General features: G+C 42.7%; 1 protein-coding gene across 1 annotated transcript in view; it reads right to left on the reverse strand.

Annotated features, from left to right (window-relative positions):
• The window catches only part of ANO4 (anoctamin 4), a 482,060-nt gene that overhangs the window by 449,610 nt on the left and 12,075 nt on the right, over window positions 1-20,375 (reverse strand). The window contains exon 5 of the mRNA XM_079935996.1: window positions 19,891-19,974. Coding sequence (XP_079792122.1) covers window positions 19,891-19,933 — 43 coding nt within the window. The 5' untranslated portion in view covers window positions 19,934-19,974. The remainder of the gene's footprint in view (window positions 1-19,890; window positions 19,975-20,375) is intronic.

Genomic DNA, 20,375 nt, shown 5'->3' on the forward strand with positions numbered 1-20,375 from the left:
ATTATTCAGGGGAGAGGTTAACATATTAAATTTAGAGTCAGTGAAACAAAATGTAATGAATATGTGTAGAATTTGTTAGGTAAGATTTAACCATAAGTAGAAGGGTAATTATTAAAATAACAGAAATAAACTATATTTCCAAACCAGTTTGCTGTGCTGAAGGGGGTGGGAGACAGATGGTGGGGAAGAACAGGAGAAGAAATTTAACAAAAAAATTCTACTTAGATAAGAGAAATAAATGAGAAAGCATAGGAAAAAAACAAGACAAAGAGAAAATCTGAAGTAAAATGGTAGAATTAAGTTCAATTACACTAGTAGTAACAATACATGTAAATGGTCTAAATTTATTATTTAAGAGATTGTGAGATGGATTTAGAAAGCAAAAAGAAAATCAACTAAATGCTATTTATAAGAGAAACACTTAAAACATAAGGACACAGAAATGTTGAAAGTAAAAGATATAAAAAGATATAGCAAGTATTAATCAAAATAAAGCTAGAGTAGCTATGTTAGTTTTAGATGAAAAAGGCTTTAAGACAAAAAGCAATTATTAAGGATAAAGACAGTCAATAAATAATGATAAAAGGTTCAGGTCTGATTCTTCAGGAAGATATTAAAAAATGTTACATCTGAGTTATTTGAGATAAAATAACCTCAAAATATATGAAGCAAAAATTAATAGAGCTACAAGGAGAAACTGACAAATCCATCATCAGAGGGGGAGATTTTAACACAATAACTGATTGGTTGAGCAAGAAATGTTTGGAAAAATACAGAAAATTTGAGACTGCAAAAACTTGGGTATCTTGTTAAAGTGAAGAGCTTGATTTACTATCTCTGGGGTGGGCCTGGAATTCTGCATTTTTTTCCATTTTATTGATATATAACTGACAACTGCATTTCTAATAGACTCCCAGGTGGTGGCAATGCTACTGGTCTAGGATCTCCAGGTCCTGGTAAAATCCTCCCCTGGAATCCACAATCCACAAAGCCTGGGAAAACATCTCACTGGCAAGAAAGGAAGGACAAATTTAAAAAGGAAAAGAAAATGTTTTCATTAAACCCTTAAAAACATATTAGAAGTCTGCTTATCCATATGGACAGATAAAACTCAAGAATTACCAAACAGACAAATGATGCATAACTATTGACTTTACCAAAAAATTCACCGTATGATTCCTTTAATTACTACCCTACACAAGTGTACTGGAAATACCATTTACTTTACCAAATACATATTTATTGTGCAGAGTGAGCTACAACTGTTTACCGCATCTGGTTGGGGTTTTTTTTGGTCTTTTTGTAAATCACTTAAAATTGTTTATAAAAGGCTCTAGAGAATCCACTGGTAAGAAAACAAAATAGTGTGGGATGTATGTATGTGTGTGTGTGTGTGTGTGTGTGTGTGTGTGTGTGTGTGCATATGTATGTCCCTCAGAAATATTGGTGTGATTTATTCTGTGTCTGCTGTGTATTTTATAGGCTTACAGAAAAGTTAATATTCAAGTCCAACCCTTTCCTCCTAGCTGTGTAGCCTGTATCTCATCACCTAAGCTCCCTGGGCCTCAAATTCCTCCTTTACATTGTGACTGAAATTCATTCATTTAAAAAGCACTGAGTGCCTAGCACACACAGTAGATGCAGGCTGGCACCAGGTGGGAACTGGTGGCTTCGAAGGTCTCCCCTAAGGTGTTGATGGATTAATCAAAGTGTAGAGAGTGTGCGTCACTCCACAGAGCTTTCCCTACAGTAATGACAATAAACACACCACAGTGCTGTGTATTACATTGCTCTAGGACTTTCTAGGTTTTCATAACATTTTCACCTTTGCTCTTTCATGTAACTCTGCAGCAGCATTAGGAGACAAGCAGGGCAGGGACCAGCTGTGATAATACGAGGAGTTGTTCCCTCCTCTGAGTCTCCCACTGGACCTGAGCTAGACCCAAACCCCTGGAGGGCAGGGCCATTCCTTATTCACCTTCTGTCCACAGTGCCTAGCTCTGCCTAATGCATAAAAAGCACAATAAATGTTTGCCAAAGACTCTAGTAAGCTTTCAAATACTATAGTCACCATTCCTGCATTTTAAACACTGGGCCTGATACTCATTATCTCAGCTTCCCTTTGATTCCACCCTTGCAGGCACAGTGGCCAAAAGACCTTGCAGGAACCCTAATTAGAGAAAAGCCTTTCCTTTCCTTTCTTTCGTCCTTGTACCTATTTGATTCAGTGTTGAAAATCCCACATTCTTTTTCATTTTTTCCGGAAGGTAAAGATCCATGCCTCTTCGTTACAATGTAAGATTCATGAGAACAGTTTTTAATTTTGTTTTTACTTCCAGAACCCACAACAGTACCTGACACATAGTAAGCACTCACAAAACATATGTTGAATTGTTCTAGAAACTTCCTTGGTAGCTACGGACTGTTTGCCTAGGACTAAGTTCTAACAGAAAAATCCACACGCCTATTACAAAGAACATCATGTTTTAAAGGAAAAGATTAAAGTGCTCCTTCACAGGATCAAAATAAAATTTTAATTTTGCCCCAGAAAGAAACTTTTAAAGTGTGAAGGGCTGAAGGTCAAAAACTAATCTGTGTAGACTTTGCTGCAGCTTCTTAATCAAAAAGGATCCTAAATCAATGTTGACCATGAGTGTCTGGATTGCATAATGACAAGCATGCCAGGTGGTAGAGGGCAAAAACAAGAGAAGTCCTCAAACAGCTCCTTGGATCTATTCTGCAGCTAAAGCATGACTTCCAGCCCGTTAGCATACATCTGATGTCACCACGCAGTGTGGACACTTTTGCTCTTTTGTCCATTCTTATTTTCTGAAGGGTAAAAGTTCTATTGCTTATTTGCAATAGGAAAATGAAGTTTTAAAAATGTGTGTGTGGTGTACCGCCCCTTGCGAGAGTCCATTCAGTCCTTCAGTCGATCAGACAGCCAAGGACTGCTCACCCAGTATATGCCAGGTGCTGGGCTAAGCACAAGGAATATAAAGATGTAGTCCTTGGCCTTTGGGATTTTACAACCCACAGAGAGGAGTCCTCATTACAGTACAAAATGGAAAGCTGTTGGGGAGAGGAGTACCCTGAAAGGTTCCAAGAGAGGAGCCCAGTAGGATGGGGAGGTCAAAGGAGAGGGGGAGCGAGCCTCATAAAGGAGGAAGGGGCTGTGTTTCAGAGCATGGGCCAAGGTTCAGACACCTGAGAAAACCAGGTGCAATCAGCCACCCCCAGCCACCTCCCTCCCTAAAAGGTAGGATGCTGGGGCCGAGGGCAGCAGGAAAGAAGGATGGTCAGCTTCTGAAGGGCCTTGTTTGCCAACCTAGGGAGGTTAGACTTTGACCTGTAAGCAGAGGGGAGCCCTTGGAGAGTTTTAAGCAGAGGAATAACAGGATCAGATCTGCAACTGGGATCAGAGAGGCGGGGAAAGAGGCAGAGAGACAGCTGGGAGTCAGAGAGACAGCTGCCGCAGTCAAAATTGGCAGTGACGGTGGCCTCCACCAGCATAAGAGGAGGGGGCAGGGAGAGGAGAAACCAGAGTAGAAAGACTTTAAGGAAGAAGAACCAATGGGACTTGGTAGTTGAGAGTATACGGGCTGGGAGAGGCAGTTGACAGTAATAGCTATGCTTACCGAGTACTCACTATGTGTCTCTCATATGCTCTTACAAGTACCGTTGCATTTAAACCTCAGAGTGACCCCATTTTACAGATAAGAAAATCGAGGCACAGGAGGTGAATTGGTTTGCCCAAGGTCACTGTTAGTATATTCTGGTAAGGGAGGACTCAGAGACGACTCCCAGGATTCTAGTCTAGGTGACTGCATAGAGCGTGCTGGCCCGGCCAATGTCTCCTGTCTTGGATGTCATGCTCTACCAACACCATGCTGCCGGAAGCTGCCTTATGCCCCCTGCCATCCATCCCCTTCATCTTTGTTCGTGCTGTTGCCCCTCCCTGGAATGTCCTTCTTCTCCCAATTGGCCTTTTCACATCGTCTCCTCCAGGTAACTCTTCCTGACCTATCCCTCGCTCCCCCCATCCCCTCTCCCGCAGCACTGCATTATAAATCTCTTTAGGAGCCTATTTCCTCCAGCTGACTGTGCTATCCTGAGAGAAAGAGTGAGATCTCATTTATTCTGGTACTCCATGGTCCAATAGCAGGAGCTCAGTAGCTGGAGTGATTCTATAGGACACAGGTATGGGAGAGGAATTCTGTTTTGGACACAATGAGTTTGCAATGTCAGAGGAGTATACAGGTAAAGAAGTCTAGCAGACAGCTGGGTAGACAAGCACAGCACATACAAGAAAGAAGTTCTGAGTTGGTGATTTCTGTTTATTCGGGAGTCACCTGAATAAAGACAAAATGACAGGTGAGGAAGCTATGTCCTAGGCTCTCATCTCTTAGCTTCGCTCCATTCTGTGTTGCATGGTTAGGCTTGGCTCTCATTACACCCCCCTCCTATACCCCCTTCCAGTCAGAAGTCCTGGTCATCCACTGCCCTTTAGCCTTTGCTCAAGCCATGCCTTCTCCCTGGGATTACCCACACAGCTGCCCGAACGTGGTGAACGTCTGCATGAACGAGCACATTTTCTCCTCTTCCTAACTGCCCCTAGTCCCAGGTTCTTCAGCCAAACTCTGCAACCTGCCTTCAGGCGCCCCACTCATTAGGTGAGACTAAGTAAATTCTTCAACCTATCTGGGCCTCAAGCTCTTCAAGTGAATACAGGGCTAACATTGGACTAGTTTCTTAAAGATGGTTGCGAGGGGCTTCCCTAGTGGCGCAGTGGTTGAGAATCTGCCTGCCAGTGCAGGGGACACGGGCTCGGGCCCTGGCCCAGGAAGATCCTACGTGCCGTGGAGCAACTAAGCCCGTGTGCCACAACTACTGAGCCTGTGCTCTAGAGCCCGCAAGCCACAACTACTGAGACCGTGTGCCACAACTACTGAAGCCCACGTGCCTAGAGCCCGTGCTCTGCAACAAGAGAAGCCACCGCAGTGAGAAGCCCGCGCACCACAACGAAGAGTAGCCCCTGCTCGCTGCAACTAGAGAAAGCCTACGCACAGCAACGAAGACCCAATGCAGCCAAAAATAAATAAAATAAATTAAAAAAAAAAAAGATGGTTGCGAGATTTAAATGAGCTAATCCGCATAAAGTGCTGTTGTTATTGTTTGTGTCCCAGCATAGCCCACACTTCTGCTTCCAACTTTGTCACCCCAGTTTACAGGCCTCCTGCTAAGGGACTGACTTTGCCCTCAGGGCCATTGTCTCTTATTTAGTAGATGTCTAATCAATGTCATCCAAATGTTTGAGAGTGAGATTATAAAGCCAAGGACAGAACGCAGGCAAACACCAACATAAACAGTTGCAGGAGTCCACAAAGAAGAAGCCTTTTAAGAGGCAGGAGGGAAATGAGGCGACAATAGTTACAACAACAAAACTGGCTCTGACTGCATCTCCTTCGTCTTCTACTTGCTCTCTCTGCTCTCGCCACACTGACCTTCCAGCTAGCCTTGAACGTGGCAAGCTCATTCCTGTCCCAGGGCCTTTGTACTTACTGTTCTCTTTGCCAGGAATGCGCTTTCCCCTCATAATGACATGGCTTGTTCCTCTCCTTCATTTAGCCCTTCCCTCAAATATTTCCTCAGAGAGGACTTCCTTATCTGAAGGAGCCCCCACTGTGCCCCATAAGCTCCTCAGACCCCACGCTGACAGCTCGATGCCAGGCCGGCAGGTCCAACCACAAGTCCCTTCCTGGTGCAGCCTGGGACACAGCCCCCTGTGCCTTCTTTTGCACGGCCAAGAATGAATCAAGTCCCGGTCCCTTCTCTCTTGTCACCCTCCTTGGTCTCATGCACGTGGTTACATAATGAGCTAAAAGCGTTTAAGAACCTAAACCATGTAAAGGACAAGGAAAGAAAGATGAATAGTGAGTATGAAAGGCTGAGACATTTAAAATCCAGAATTTTTTAAAAGTGCATCATCCATTGAACATATATTTATTAGAGGACATATCACAGTTATCGATTATCCTAATCTCATTCCACATTTCCAGAGGATACATGTCTAGATGGTTGCCCGAAAGTAAAAGTTCATGCCAAAATACAGAAAAAACAAGTTCCAACATAGGATCAAAAAATGCATATTTGGATGGGAAGCTAATGAGGTTTAACCGGAGGCTGCTGCTAATGAAATGCATACATAAGCCAAATTTCTCTCTCTTCTTAGGAACCTAAAACACACGGTCTACACTGTAACTGTTCATTCTCTTGGCAGCCCCTGTGCTAAAGACAGGACTGAGGCATTCATTAAATCAGTCAAATGAATATAAAAATTGAACCCTCTAAATTCCAGGCAAGAAACCTAGATCATCCCCCATCATGATATCTAAACCCAAATCCAACAGAATTGAAAGGGGACTTTTTTTAAAGCAGTTAGATTTTCAGAGAGATGAAGGTTCCAGAGCTGGACCAAACTCTCAACAGAAAATAATCTCAGCATCCAGTGGATGAGGAATATATTGAATGTGCTTGGTTTTGTTTTCACCAGGTTGAAAACCCTGATGGACTCATTTACCTTGTCGTGTCTTGGGTCACACCGCTACAGACCAAGAAACTAATGTGCATTTAGCGGCCAAGTGTATTCACCACTTTAGGGATGGGGGAGGGAGAAGAGTGTGTCAAAATAGATTTAAAATAGCACAAATTCTAATTGAGATATTTACTTAAATCTGTCTCAGTTCCCTTTAAGGTTCTAAAGAGAAACCCATGTTAATTCTTAGTTGCCAAAAAAAATGATCTGCCACCTTTTTTCCTTTAATTACTGAAATATACTTGCTTTTCCAAAACAATTCACTTCTTCTGACTTCATTTTCTCCACCTGGGTGCCCAATTAAGCTTTTAAAGCGTCTAGAAATTTATGGAACTGATTAGTACGTAAACCTCTTAATGACGGTATCCACAGGAAGGCATGTGAAACCTAACATCATGTAAAAACCAGAAGTTAGATCCCCCTGATAGAAAAAGGTGTAAAAATAGGTTTCTGCCAATGAATATGACTAAAAAACCGTCAGGATGTTGAATTAGCCCCAAATGGTAACCCACGAATGACAACGTTTTGTATTAAATGTGCAGCAGGGGCAACAACCCAAATCCCAGCAGAAAATGCCCCGAGTTAAAAAAAAAAAAAAAATAGGCCACTAGTATGCAATTTGTAATCTGCTCACAATTTGTTAGGTTCCCAAGCATCAACTGCAAACCCTCAGAGCCACCTGAGTGATCATTTTACACAGTTTAAATCCCAAGAAATAGAGACTGACCCCTTTAACCTTGGGAAAATGAGCAGGGGACATCACTGGTCTGGAGAATGAAGCCTCCATGCCAAAGGGCAGCAATTTCCCTCCCACCAAGCCCTGGCTCAGAGATGTCCCCGCAGAACATTCCCCAACAATTGCTCAGTACCTCCGCGTTTAAAACGCCAAAACTAGATGTTATCACAGCAACTGCTTGCAAGCCAGGGTAAGGGAGGGAGGTCTTACTTGAGTTTCCGCCTCCTATAACCCAGTCTCGGCAGCATCTCTGATAAAGGACTAAAGAGAATTGCTTTTTTCCACGCAAGCAGAAATGTTGATAAAAAAAGGCTTGTTGGCTTCCCAAGTGCCTGGGATTTCTAGCTGAGTATGAAACCTTCACACTGTGATTTCATTTTCCTTCAGAACTGTACAATGCCTTAAAAATAATGATTAAAAAATATATTTCTTTAACAAAAAAGGGGGGAAAGGAATGTCTTCTATTTCCATGCAACTTTTATTTCCAAGCTGATTATTTTTGTATTAAAAACATATTTTGGTGCATATAATTTAACCCCATAGCATCTGTCAGAGAGATGTTCTCATCTCTGATTTACAGATGGAGATATGCAAGAACAGAAAAGTTTAAATAACTTGCCCAAGGTCAGTCAGGGACAAGACAGGCAAGGACTGAACGCAGTTCTAACTCCAAGCCTCACACCGCTAGGAAAGGACTCAACACACGTATACCTTCCCCTCGGTGGTCTGAAGCGAACGGAATTTTACTGGAGTGCCGAAGCTCGAAAACACCTAAATTTTAGGCGATTTTACTCCACCGACTCTTTCTACAAACCCCCCCTTCCCAGGTTCCGGGCATCCTCCAATTGCACAGGGCATCGGTCCCCCAGCCGCAGGCCAGCGCGCGCTGCAGCCGGGCTCCCTCCCTTCCAGACCCTCCCGGGAGCCGAGCCCCGAAGTTTCCCAGGGTGATCAGACGGCTCCCGGGTCTGCCCGCCCCAGGAGCCCCGAGAGCCCGCGACCGCCCGCCGTTACCGTATGCCGTGAGGGAGGCCATCCTGGCCCGCGTCCTGCCCAGGCTGGCCAGGGCGTCGGCGACAGCGGCCGCCTGCGCGTGGCGCCCCTGGACGGCGGGCGTCCCGCCCCGCGAAGGCATGCGCTCGGCTCCCGCGGCGCCCGGCCTCCCAGCTCCCGAGCACGCCCAGTCAGCCCGCCGCGGCCGCCCCGGAGAGGTTCCGGCGGCGCGCAGACACCCGGGGCCGGGTCTCGCTGCCAGGGCGCGGGGAGCAAGGGCGCAAACGGGCCGCGGCGCTCCAGGTCCCGGCGGGGATTGAACCTGCGCCGGAGGACGCGCGACCCGGAGAGAGGAGGGGCGAAACAGGCGGTGGGAGGGGCCGGGCGGAAGCGCGAGGCGGCTGCGGCCCCAGCCAGCCGGCGGCGGGCGGGACCCCGGCTGAGTCCACGCCAAGCCGGGTGGCCCTCGGGGTGGGGGCGAGAGGGGTGACGCGGGCAGACGCGGGATCGGGAAGTCCAGAGCGCGCCACGGTTTCCGGGACCTCGAGCCTTCAGCTCCCTTGCTAGGGAAGTTCCCCTGGAGAGCGTGCCTGGGGATGGGGGGCTGGGTCCGGCCGCCTGTGACTATAGGGTGCGGTTCCCAGCCCAGGCGGCAGTCTCGAGAAGACTTTGCCTCCGAAGCCCAGGGGCGAGTGGCAGTTTTGCCTTGAGGACTTTTATTAATGACGTCCTTGACCGCTAAGTACCGAGTTCTGACCCCAACGGTTCATACCTGTCCCAGCAGCAGCAGCATCCTGTCACCTTTATTCGTGCGTCTCTCTCCCCACGAGGCTGTGATCAGTGTCCTATTCCCCTCTGACTGCCCTGCGCCTCGATCAGGGCACGAACTCAAACATTATTTGTCGAAATGACTGAATGTCCGAGCCCCTTGCTCGCCCCCGCTGGAAGCCTACCCATCCTATTGTGAGAGTCCTTTGTTTTGAATCAGGGTCTGGAAAATGGGGAACGAGAAAGGGATCCAAGAAGCCAGTAGTATCCATGGGGATGGGGACAAGAGAAAAGGGGAGGCCGCCTAACGCCCCCTCGGGTTCAGGCGCACCCGAGGCTTTGCAAGTCCCGAGTGCAGAGTCGCGAAGACACGGTGAGGGCCCTCGGGGCTTCCTGGCGCGGGGCTGACTGTCCTGGTCACCGGGGTATCTCGGCCTTGGAAAACTCCAGTGCCCAACGAATTGCGGGGCGATGCTGTCAAGGCTATTTAACCGCGTGTGGGCTGTGCCCACCCTGGTGGAGGCACAGGAAGGGCAGAGAAATCTGGCTCAGGCAAAACAGGGCGTTTCTTTAGCAAGGTTTCCGAGCGCCCCTCTCGCCACCGCCACTGTCCGTGGTGCTCGCCGGCCTATCCCAGGTGTCAGGTTTTCGCACTTGCAACCTTCCTCCCCTCCCGTCCCCTCTCCTCCCCTTCCCTTCCCGCGCTCCGGCTCTTCTGGGAGGGCAGCGAGGCGGCAGCGGGGGACCGATGGGCGAAGCTCTAGGATGAAATGTCACTTTGTGGTCGGTGGAGTCAGGCCGGGAGAAGGGCGAGGCCGCCCTGGGTAGTGAGATCGCGTGATCTGACAGTTTATTCCTGCTGGGTCAGCCAACTACCAGCAGGTGACCCTTAGTCAAGATGCCCTGTGTGACCCTTCATTTTCCCCATCTCTAAAGTGGCGGTCACCGTTGCTAGTTAGCGCTGTGCCCACCTCACAGGACAGTGGCAGGGCCCGGGTGGCAGGGATCCAACTCCTCAACACTCTGGGCTGGGTGCTCTTGTCAGCCTGTCCCACCTCTGGTGCCCAGTCCTGTGCCAGCCCTGGGGCCTGAGCCTGGAGCTGCTCCCTTGCTTCCCCTTCATGCCTCCGCTGAGACCCAAGTCCATCTGCAAGTTGTCTTCTGCAATCCAGGTGCCGGTCTTTCTTCTCCCTCTGCCTCCACATTTTAGCTCAGGTAGGGTCATGAGGAAGGACGATCAAAATGTGTTACAAATTGCACTTTACTTCTTCTTGACAGCTCTTTCTAATCAGCAGGAACTTAAAAGTAGTGTCTAATTAATTAACCTCTCTTCAGGCCACCTGAACTTCTGTCCATATAATACCACTCCAAGTCCTTGAGAATCCTGGGCCGTTTGGTTGGGGAATCCATGGACAAATACACCTCATTCTTTCATTGTCAGGTTTGCCAAGAGCCTTCCCTTGTGCTCAGGCCCTGCGCTGTCAGGCGGGGCTGAGGTCTTGAAGCAGCATCCCTGTCTCCTGGTCTGCAGCAGGAGGGGTAGCCTCACCCTGGCTCATTCTTGAGAAGAACAGGCCAAAAAAAGTTATGATACTGTGATGAAGCACGGGGTGGTAAAGACACCTTGCAAGGAGCGAGAGGGGTCTTTCTTCGCAGTGTTCACAGATGACTTCACCGAGGAAACGACATTTGAAAGATGAGGTCCAGGATTTGTGTTGTTGTCGGTAAAATTTCTTAAAGACAAGCTTGTCATTCAGATTTTCTTATGTTTTATTCATTCACCATGTCTTCAGGAGTAAAACATGAACTGTCACAACCTTGATGAAAGCTGTATTCTAAATCTTTCCAGGAAAATGCCTTTTTCAGATGATAGACTGAGGAAAACTAGTCCTTCACTTTTCAGCACGCTCTGAACCTGAACTATTTGAGGTATTATTAACTGCTCTGAACGTGATTATATTGCATTTGACACTGGAAGTGGCCACCTCTCTGTGATTAACATTGTTTTGGTGATTAACATTTTTAATAACTTATTTTAAGTTTTTAGTTTAGTAACTACTCTGCAAATACTCATTCTTTAAAACTGCTGCAGCTGAAAACTAATTTAGTTTTCATATGACCACCATCAGCTTGACTTAGAATGTGATCCATTATTAAAGATTTAACAAACTGAAGGTTTTAAAATAACTAATTTCAACAATGGAGCATTATAGCTACATAACAGATCCGTTTCTATAACAATAAGGGCTCCCTTGGAGCTCTGCTATAATTTGCTACACCTGCAAAAAATAAATGTAGATAAAATGAAATGACAACTTTTGTTTTTCAAAATTCCAAAATTAAATGCATTCAAATTATACAAAGCAGTTAGCCCCTCACAGTTAAATGTGTTTAGAGACTGCTTCATGCATTCCTTCCTTGTATGAATGCCTTTTATAACATATTTCACTAATCATTCTCCAGCCAACTTAACTGAATTTAGCATAAAATAGAATTTGCTTTGGGGGGATGTTAATCTTGTTATTAAATCCTATGCATTTATACCAAGGAAAATTTATTAGAGGATCCAATAATATTTACCTGAAATATGCTTTATTTTGTTATACAAATGCCGTATGACTCCTTTCTGAAAACAGACGTGTGTGTCTCATCCTGAAACTATGAGTGTTGCAATGACTGTACGGGTGAAAATGTTTTATATTCAGATTCATTTGGATTTGAATTATTCTGAATTCATATTGGTGAAAAAATTACCATAACTTCCATCTCAATGTGAAAAGCAAAAATTTCTATATTAAAAAACTATTTCCTATTTGGGACTTCCCTGGTGGCGCAGTGGTTAAGAATCCACCTGCCAATGCAGGGGACATGGGTTCAAGTCCTGGTCCGGGAAGATCCCACATGCTGCGGAGCAACTAAGCCCATGCACCACAACTACTGAAGCCCGTGCGCCTAGAGCCCGTGCTCCACAACAAGAGAAGCCACTGCAATGAGAAGCCCGTGCACCGCAATGAAGAGCAGCCCCCGCTCGCCGCAACTAGAGAAAGCCCGCGTGCAGCAACGAAGACCCAACACAGCCAAAAAAAAAAAAAAAAAAAAAACTATTTCCCATCTCCTAGAAAGCAACATATGAAAGTATCACCTTTCTAATCTGCAATGAACACCATTAAACAAGAGTCTTATGTAAAAACTATTTCCTCTGGAGTTTGTTCATTAAATAGTTTCTCTGACATGGAAAGGAATTTGTGTGGGACTTGTGTTGTCCAGAACAGGAGAAGAGGAGCTTGACCAAATTCACTAGATGATAAACTATGCAAAAGACTGGATTATGTCTTATTTTTCTTTATTTTGCCCACGGTCAATGGGCAAATAAATGTGTATTGCTCAGAGAATCATGGAAGGTCAGATCCAAGAGGAGACTTAGAAAAGAGCACTGGTTCTGGGGTCAGCCTGAATTCAAATTCCAAACTGCACCACGTATTCATTGTATGACCTGGGCCTCAGTTCCTCATCTGCAAAATGGGGCAATAATAATAGCTACAGCATAGGGTTGTTGAGGGTGTCGAACAAGTTAATAGGTATAAAGCCTTTAGAACAGTTCTCAACAGAGGTTAACCCCTATTATTTATTATAAGCAGTTTTCCGGGATTCTCTTAGGAATGCCAACCAAGTAGTAATCCCTTTCATAAGGGTTAATGATGTTCATAATATTGAACAGCCAATACCGCACACGCACCCCTAAACAGGGACCCCGGGTGTGCCAGGCTTAACCCTTTAGCCGCTGGGTTGTGGGGAAGTCCCGGGGAAACAAGGTGCCAGGCAATGTGGGTCTTGGGGCAGTGCCTGTTTGTTATAACAAGAATGGAGGATTTCAGGACTTTAAGACTGGGACCAGTGTGTCCTGGCTGAACATCAGTTCTGCTTCCCACCTTCCCACCCTAGACATCCAAACCACTGAACTTTCTAATCACTCCACAGAGCACCAGTCCTTTTCAGCCCAAACACATTTTAGTTTCTAATTCCCTACTGAGAGAGGTGAAAGCAAACATAATGGGATAATCAGCATATATATAACAACTGATATTTAGGAGAGACATGTACATCCTCTATTTATGAACACTTCTTAATAAGAGATTTTAAATATCTGTTTAATGGAACATATATGGGGTGGTAAGTGCCAAGGGATTTTAAAATAACATCAACCAAACAATCCAAAATAAATTAATTAATGGTAACAAAGAGAAATGCTGAATGGATTTTTATTAGCTGCCTACCGAGAATAAATTTCATGCGAGAAGAATACGATCATTAGGGAGGAAAATATTTGCCTCCACTGCAGAAAAGCAGACTAAGAAATAAAAGGCAAACAAAATCCAGAGAAGATTTAAAAACCAGTGGCAGCAAAGTCCTAAAGGGAAAAGATCACGTTAATGAAAGAAATCACCAATCCTCCATTCACTGACTTGAACTGAGTTTTCTCCATTTGGTCAAACAATCTAAAGCCCAAAGAGTGAACACTGGATCACAGAGAATTTAGTCTTTCCTGTCAGGATAGATCTTCCTCTCTCATGGGGCACTTTTGTAGGTTCCTCAGAGAACATCCATCTGAACGTCCGTGACGCAGGCAGTGCATCTCCTCTGCTGGCTGCTTGTGATTCTCTCAGCCCCCGGGAGTCTGGTAGTTCACCCTTCTCATTTTCAACAATATACCCCTAAGGTAGGTGTGTGCTGGGAGTTGCGAAACCCATGTCTGACCACCTCATCTGTAAGTTCTGTGAGGAGTGTAACATCTTATTTTGGAATGAGATATTTTCTACCCATTTTGCTTTTGGCCTTTTGGGGCATCCACCAAAAAAAAAAAAAAAAAATTGAAGAAAGAATTTCAAAAAAATAAGACTTTTCTTAGAGCAGTTTTAGGGTCACAGCAAAATTGAGGGGAAGGTATTAGAGATTTCCCATATACCCCCGGCCCTGACTCACGCACCCACCACGTGATCAACATCCGTCACAAAGTGGTATAGTTGTTACAACTGATGAACCTACATTGACACATCATAATCACTCAAAATCCATAGTTTACATTAGGGTCCACTCTTGATACTGTACATTCTGAGTTTGGACAAATATATAACGACAAGTATCTACCATTATAGTATCATACAGAATATTTTCGCTGCCCTAAAAATCCTCTGTGCTCTGTCTATTCATGCCTCCCCAATCCAACCCTTGGCAACCACTGATCTTTGTATTGTCTCCATAGTTTTGCCTTTTCTAGAATATTTTATAGTTGGACTCATACAGTATGTAACCTTTTCAGGTTGGCTTCTTTCACTTAGTAATATGCATTTAAATCTCCTCCATGTCTTTTGATAGCTCCTTTATTTTTAGTGCTGAATAATATTCCATTGTCTAGATATATTAAAGTTTATTTATCCATTCACCTACTGAAGGACGTCTTGATTGCTTCCAAGTTGTGGCAATTATGAATAAAGATGCTATAAACATCCATGTGCAGGTTTTTGTGTGGACCTAAGTTTTCAACTACTTTGGAATTGAAACACCAAAGAGCAAAACTGCTGGATTGTATGGGAAGAGGATGTTCAGTTTTGTAGGAAACTGCCGAATTGTCTGTCAGAGCGGCTGTACCATTTTGCACTCCCCGGAGCAATGAATGAGAGTTCCTGATGCTCCACACGCTTGCCAGCATTTTGTGTTGTCAGTGTTCTGGATTCTGTCCATTCTAATAGTTATGTAGTAGTATCTCATTTTGTTTTAATTAACATTTCCCCGATGACATATGATATGGAGCATCTTTTCATATGCGTATTTGTATCTGTTTATCTTCTTTGGTGAGGGTTTGTTAAGGCCTTTGGCCTATTCTTTAATTGGGTTGTTTGTTTTCTTATTATTGAATCTTAAGTGTTCTTTGTAAATTTTGGATAACAGCCCTTTATCAATGTGTCTTTTGCAGGTATTCTCTCCCCATTTGTGGTTTGTCTTCCCATTCTCTTGACATTGTCTTTCACAGAGCAGAAGTTTTTTAATTTTAATGAAGTCCAGCTTATCAGTTATTTCCTTCACCAATCATACCTTCGGTGTTGTATCTAAAAAGCCACCAGCATACCCAATGTTATCTAGGTTTTCTCTTATGTCACATTCTAGAAGGTTTATAGTTTTGCATTTTACATTTAGCTGTGTGATCCAGTTTGAGTTAATTTTTGTGAAGGGTGTAAAGTCTGTGTCTAGATTTTTTTTTTTTTTTGCATATGTATGCCCAGTTTTTCCAGCACCATTTGTTTAAGGGACTTTCTTTGCTCTATTATACTGCCTTTGCTCTTTTGTAAAAACTCAGTTCGCTGTATTTATGTGGGCCTATTTCTGGGCTCTCTGTTCTGTTACATTGATATCTTTATCTATTCTTTCACCAGTATCACACTGTCTTGACTATTATAGCTTTACAGTAAGTCTTGAAATAGGTTGCGTCAGTTCTCCAACTTTGTTCTTCTCCTTTAATATTGTATTAACTCTTCTGGGTCTTTTGTCTCTTCAGATAAACTTTAGAATTAGTTTGTCAATATCCACAAAATAACTTTCTGGGATTGGGATTGCATTGAAGCTATAGATCAAATTGGGGAAAACTGACATATTGACAATATTGAGTCTTGCTATCTACCAGCATGGAACATCTCTCCATTTATTTATTTCTTCTTTGGTTTTGTTCGTCAGAGTCTTATACTTTTCCTCATACCGTTCTTGTACATATTTTGCTAAATTTATACCTAAGTAATTTACTTTGGGGCGTGCTGATGTAAATGGTATTATGTTTCTAATTTCAAATTCTACATGTTCATTGGTGATATATAGGAAAGCAACTGATTTTTGTATGCTAACCTTATACCTTGCAACCTTGCTATAATCACTTATTAATTCCAGGAGTGCTTTGTTGTTGTTGTTCTTGTTGATTCTTTTGAGTTTTCTACATAGATGATCATGTCATCTGTGAACAAAGAGAGTTTTATTTCTTCCTTCACAATCTGTATACATTTTGTTTCCTTTTCTTCTCTTACTGCATTAGCTAAAACTTTCAGTATGTTGCTGAAAAGGAATGGTGAGAGGGAACATCCTTTCCTTGTATCTGATTTTAATGTAAAAGCTTTGAATTTCTCACCATTTAGTGTGACATTAGCTCTAAGCCTTTTGTATATATTCTTTATTAAGTTTATTAAGAAGTTCCCCTGTATTCACAGTTTACTGAGAGTTTTGATTGAATAGGTGACGGATTTTATCAAATGCTTTTTCTGCATCTCTTGATAAGATCATGTGATTTTTTTTTCTGGAAAATCCCAAAATACTTGGAAATGAAACATATACTTCTAAATAACTCTTGGATCAAAGACAAATAACAAGAGGCCTTAGAAAATATTTTGAACTGAATAAAAATGAAAAAAATCATATCAAAATTTGTAGGGTACAGCTAAATCAGCATGTAAAGGGAAACTTATAGCTTTACCTGCTTATATTAGAAAATAAGAAAGGTCTCAAATCAATAAACTAAGTTTCCACTTTAAGATACTACAAAAGAAGAATAAATTACACTCAAAGCAAGTAGACGGGAGGAAATAATAAAGATAACAATTGAAACCAAAGAAATAGAAACCATAAAAGCAGTAAAGAAAGTCAATAAAGCCAAAAGCTGTTTCTTTGATAAGATTAATGCAGTTGAAATCATCTAGCTAAACTGATCAAGAAAAAATGGGAGAAGAAACAAATTACCAACATTAGGAACGAAAGGAGGGACATTACTATAGATCTTACAGATATTAAAAGGATTATAAGGGAATATTATGATGACTTCATGCCAGTAAATTTGACAACTGAAATAAATTATACAAATTCCTTTAGAAATACAAAATCAAAACTGAACAAGTTAATTCTATGTCTATATACCAGCAACTATTTCCATTTACAATAGCATAAAAACACTTAAGAATACATTTAATGAAAGTTATACAAAATCTGTATTCTTAAAACTAGAAAACATTGCTGAAAGAAAGTAAAGGGGATCTAAATAAGTAGTAGGATATATTATTCTGTGGATTGGAAGGCTCAGTTGTTGAGATATCAATTTTCCCCTAATTGAACTGTAGTTGCATTGTAGTCTGTGTGAAAATCCCAGCAGGGATTTTTTTTTTTTTTAAGAAATTAAAAAGCTATTTCTAAAATTTTTATAGAACTACTACTAGAAGAACCAAATCAATTTTGAAAGAGAAAAACCATCTTGGAAGATTTACACTACCTGATTCAAGACTTATTCTAAAGCTACAGAATCAAGACAGTGTGGTATTGGCATAAGCATAGACATACAGATCAATGGGACAGAATAGAGCATCCAGAAATAGCCCCACACTTATATGGTCAACTGACCTTCAACAAAGATGCCAAGGTAATTCAATGAGGAAAGGATGGTCTTGTCAACAAATTATGCTGGAATGGTTGGGCACCCATATATATAAAAAAAAAAAGAAGAAGAAGAAGAAAGGAAGGAAGGAAGGAAAGGAAGAAGAGAGAAAATAGAAAGAAAGAACCCTGACCTTTATTTCACACCAAATACAAATTTTAATTTGACATTAACATTTCCAGTAAAAAGTACAGGAGATAATCTTTGTGATCTCAAGCTAAGTAAAAATTTCTAAGTTGAAACAAAAATCATGAACCATTTAAAATATTGATAAATTAGACTTCATCAAAATTATAAAATTTGCTATTCAAGAGACACCATTAAGAAAAGGAGAAAGGCAAGCCCAAGAATGAAAGAAAATATTCACAATCCTTATATCTGAGGGAAGACTTGTATCTAGAATATAGAAAGAATTCTCACAACTCAATGAGACAAACAATTCCTCCTGCCAAAAAAAAAGTGCGGAGGAGGTGGCAAAATATTTGAACAGACATTTCCCAAAAGGAGGCTGCAAATAGTCAATAAGTGTACGAGTAGACACTCATTTTCTTGGGACTTCTTCCTTGATGCCTAAAATATTCAGCACTGGAATCAGTTCAGTGGACTACGACATTGTCTCTTTAGTTCCCCTATTCATTTCAAGCACTTATTTAGGGAATAGTTGTTGAGTACCTACTTACATGCTCATTAAGCTATCACAAAACTAGTATGTTCTAAAGATGGGTAGAGAGATATAAAAGAACTACCGTAACATGGTTGTAGCAGGTAGAACTCTTTGATTGGAAAATGCATCAGTTGGCTTTTGCTGCATAACAAACCACCCCAAATCTTAGTAATTTAAAATAGCAATCATTTACTTGGCTCATGATTCTTCTGGGAAGTTTTTCAGGTCTGGAAAAAGTTTGGCTGATTTCTGTTGGGCTTTTTCATGTGTCTAAGATGAGTTAGTGGATTGGCTGGGGCTGGCTAATCTAAGATGGCTCGGCTGAGACAACTCTTCTCTGCTCTGTTATTCAGCAAGGACGTGACCTGCACTTATTCACATGGAAGCAGTGATGAGGAGCCTGAAGAGCGCCAAGAGAGGACAAGCTCTGCTACACACATGGGTTATTGTATTTTTTTTTTTTTGGAGTATAATTACTTTACAATGTTGTGTTAATTTCTGCTGTACAACAAAGTGAATCAGTTATATGTATACGTATATCCCCTCCCTCTTGGGCCTCCTTCCCACCCACTCCCATCTAGGTCATCACAGAGCACGGAGCTGAGCTCTCTGTGCCATACCACAGTTCCCACTAGCTATTTTACACATGGTAGTGCACACATGGTTTTCAAACCTCTTCTATGTCATGATTGCGGGCATCTTTTTTCCAAAGCAAATCACATGACTAGGCCCAGGGTCAGTGTGGGAGCGTCCTCAAAGGTGTACAGCAAGTGGGTAGGAATACATGGAGGAGAAGAATTTGTGGCCATTTTTGCAATCTACCACTACAAGTAACACAATTCAAATCAACCGAGCTAAGCAAAAGAGGCAATTATTGGTTCAAGTTACTGAAAATTCCAGACAACCAACCATGGCTGAATCCAGGGATTCAAATGCTATTAGCAGAACTCAATCTCATTTTCATCACTTCTTGGCATTCCTTCTTTTTTGACTTCATTCCTGGAAGCTTCTCACTTTGGTCACAAGATGACCTTTGGTAGGTACAGACTTTCATCTTATCCTTTCAACAACCCTAATAGAGAAAAAGTGGGTTTTCTTCCCCTTTCCAGTGGAAAGGATTGAGTCTTCCTTGACCAACGAAAGTAGCACATGCCTCTCTGAACCCATCTTAGTGGCCAGTAAGATGGAATAAATTGATTCTTTAGGATTTGTTCACATACCCACCCTTAGCAGTAGGACAGGAATACTTCCTCCTCGATCACATAAATTGAGATGAGAAGGGGCGAATTCCCTAAGAAGGGGGACTAGATGCTCAACTGCCAAAACAATGGGTGCCTTAGCTGTCAAAACGTCCTAATGAAGGAGATGTTATGTTATAACATGACTGGCAAGATACTACTGGTGCTGCTGTTGTTAACCTACTCTCTCTGATTACTAATCATAATGAATTTGCTCTGTGCCAAGCACTGGAACTTCACGAACTTTACATTATGGTGCTCCAGACCAAGAAAGGCAAAATGTGGATCCAAAGTACGCTTCATCCTGGACTCTGAGAGAGGTGGAACTACTGGGTTGTTTCCCTGGAAAAGCGTGAGTGGATTCTCTGTGTGAGAAAGAGCACATTGAAAATTTGGTGATAAGGAAAGTAGAGTGAGGTAGATATTAATGCTGCTTACCGACATTTCCAGTTCTCCTTCCATTCTGGGGACGTAGAAGCATTGCATTTTCCCAGCTTGTTGAAGTCAGGCATTTCCATGAAACTGTTTATTAGTAAAAAACAAACAAACAAAAAACTGTGAGCAGAAATTATATGTGCCACTTCTAGGCTGAAGTGTTTAGTTGCCATGGGGATCATACAAGAACATGTTAATATGCAGGTGCCATGAAACTGAGGCAACATGAAATGCTGAGCCCTGGAGAGTCACCCGGACACAGAGCAAACTTTGCTTGGGTGAGTGAGAAATAAACTTGTGTTATGGGGGCCACTGAAAGTTTTGGAGTTATTTGTTACAGTAGTAGAATCAAACCTAATTGGGCCTAAACACAGTAAATAATACTATGAGACAATTTTATAGGTGAAGAAAATGAGGCAGAGAAAGTTTACACCATCTGCCTAGAGTCCCATATCCAGTGAGGGGCGGCCCAAGATTCAAATCCAGGT

The sequence above is a fragment of the Stenella coeruleoalba genome (assembly GCF_951394435.1).
Source record: "Stenella coeruleoalba genome assembly, chromosome: 11".
Classification (NCBI taxonomy): domain Eukaryota; kingdom Metazoa; phylum Chordata; class Mammalia; order Artiodactyla; family Delphinidae; genus Stenella; species Stenella coeruleoalba.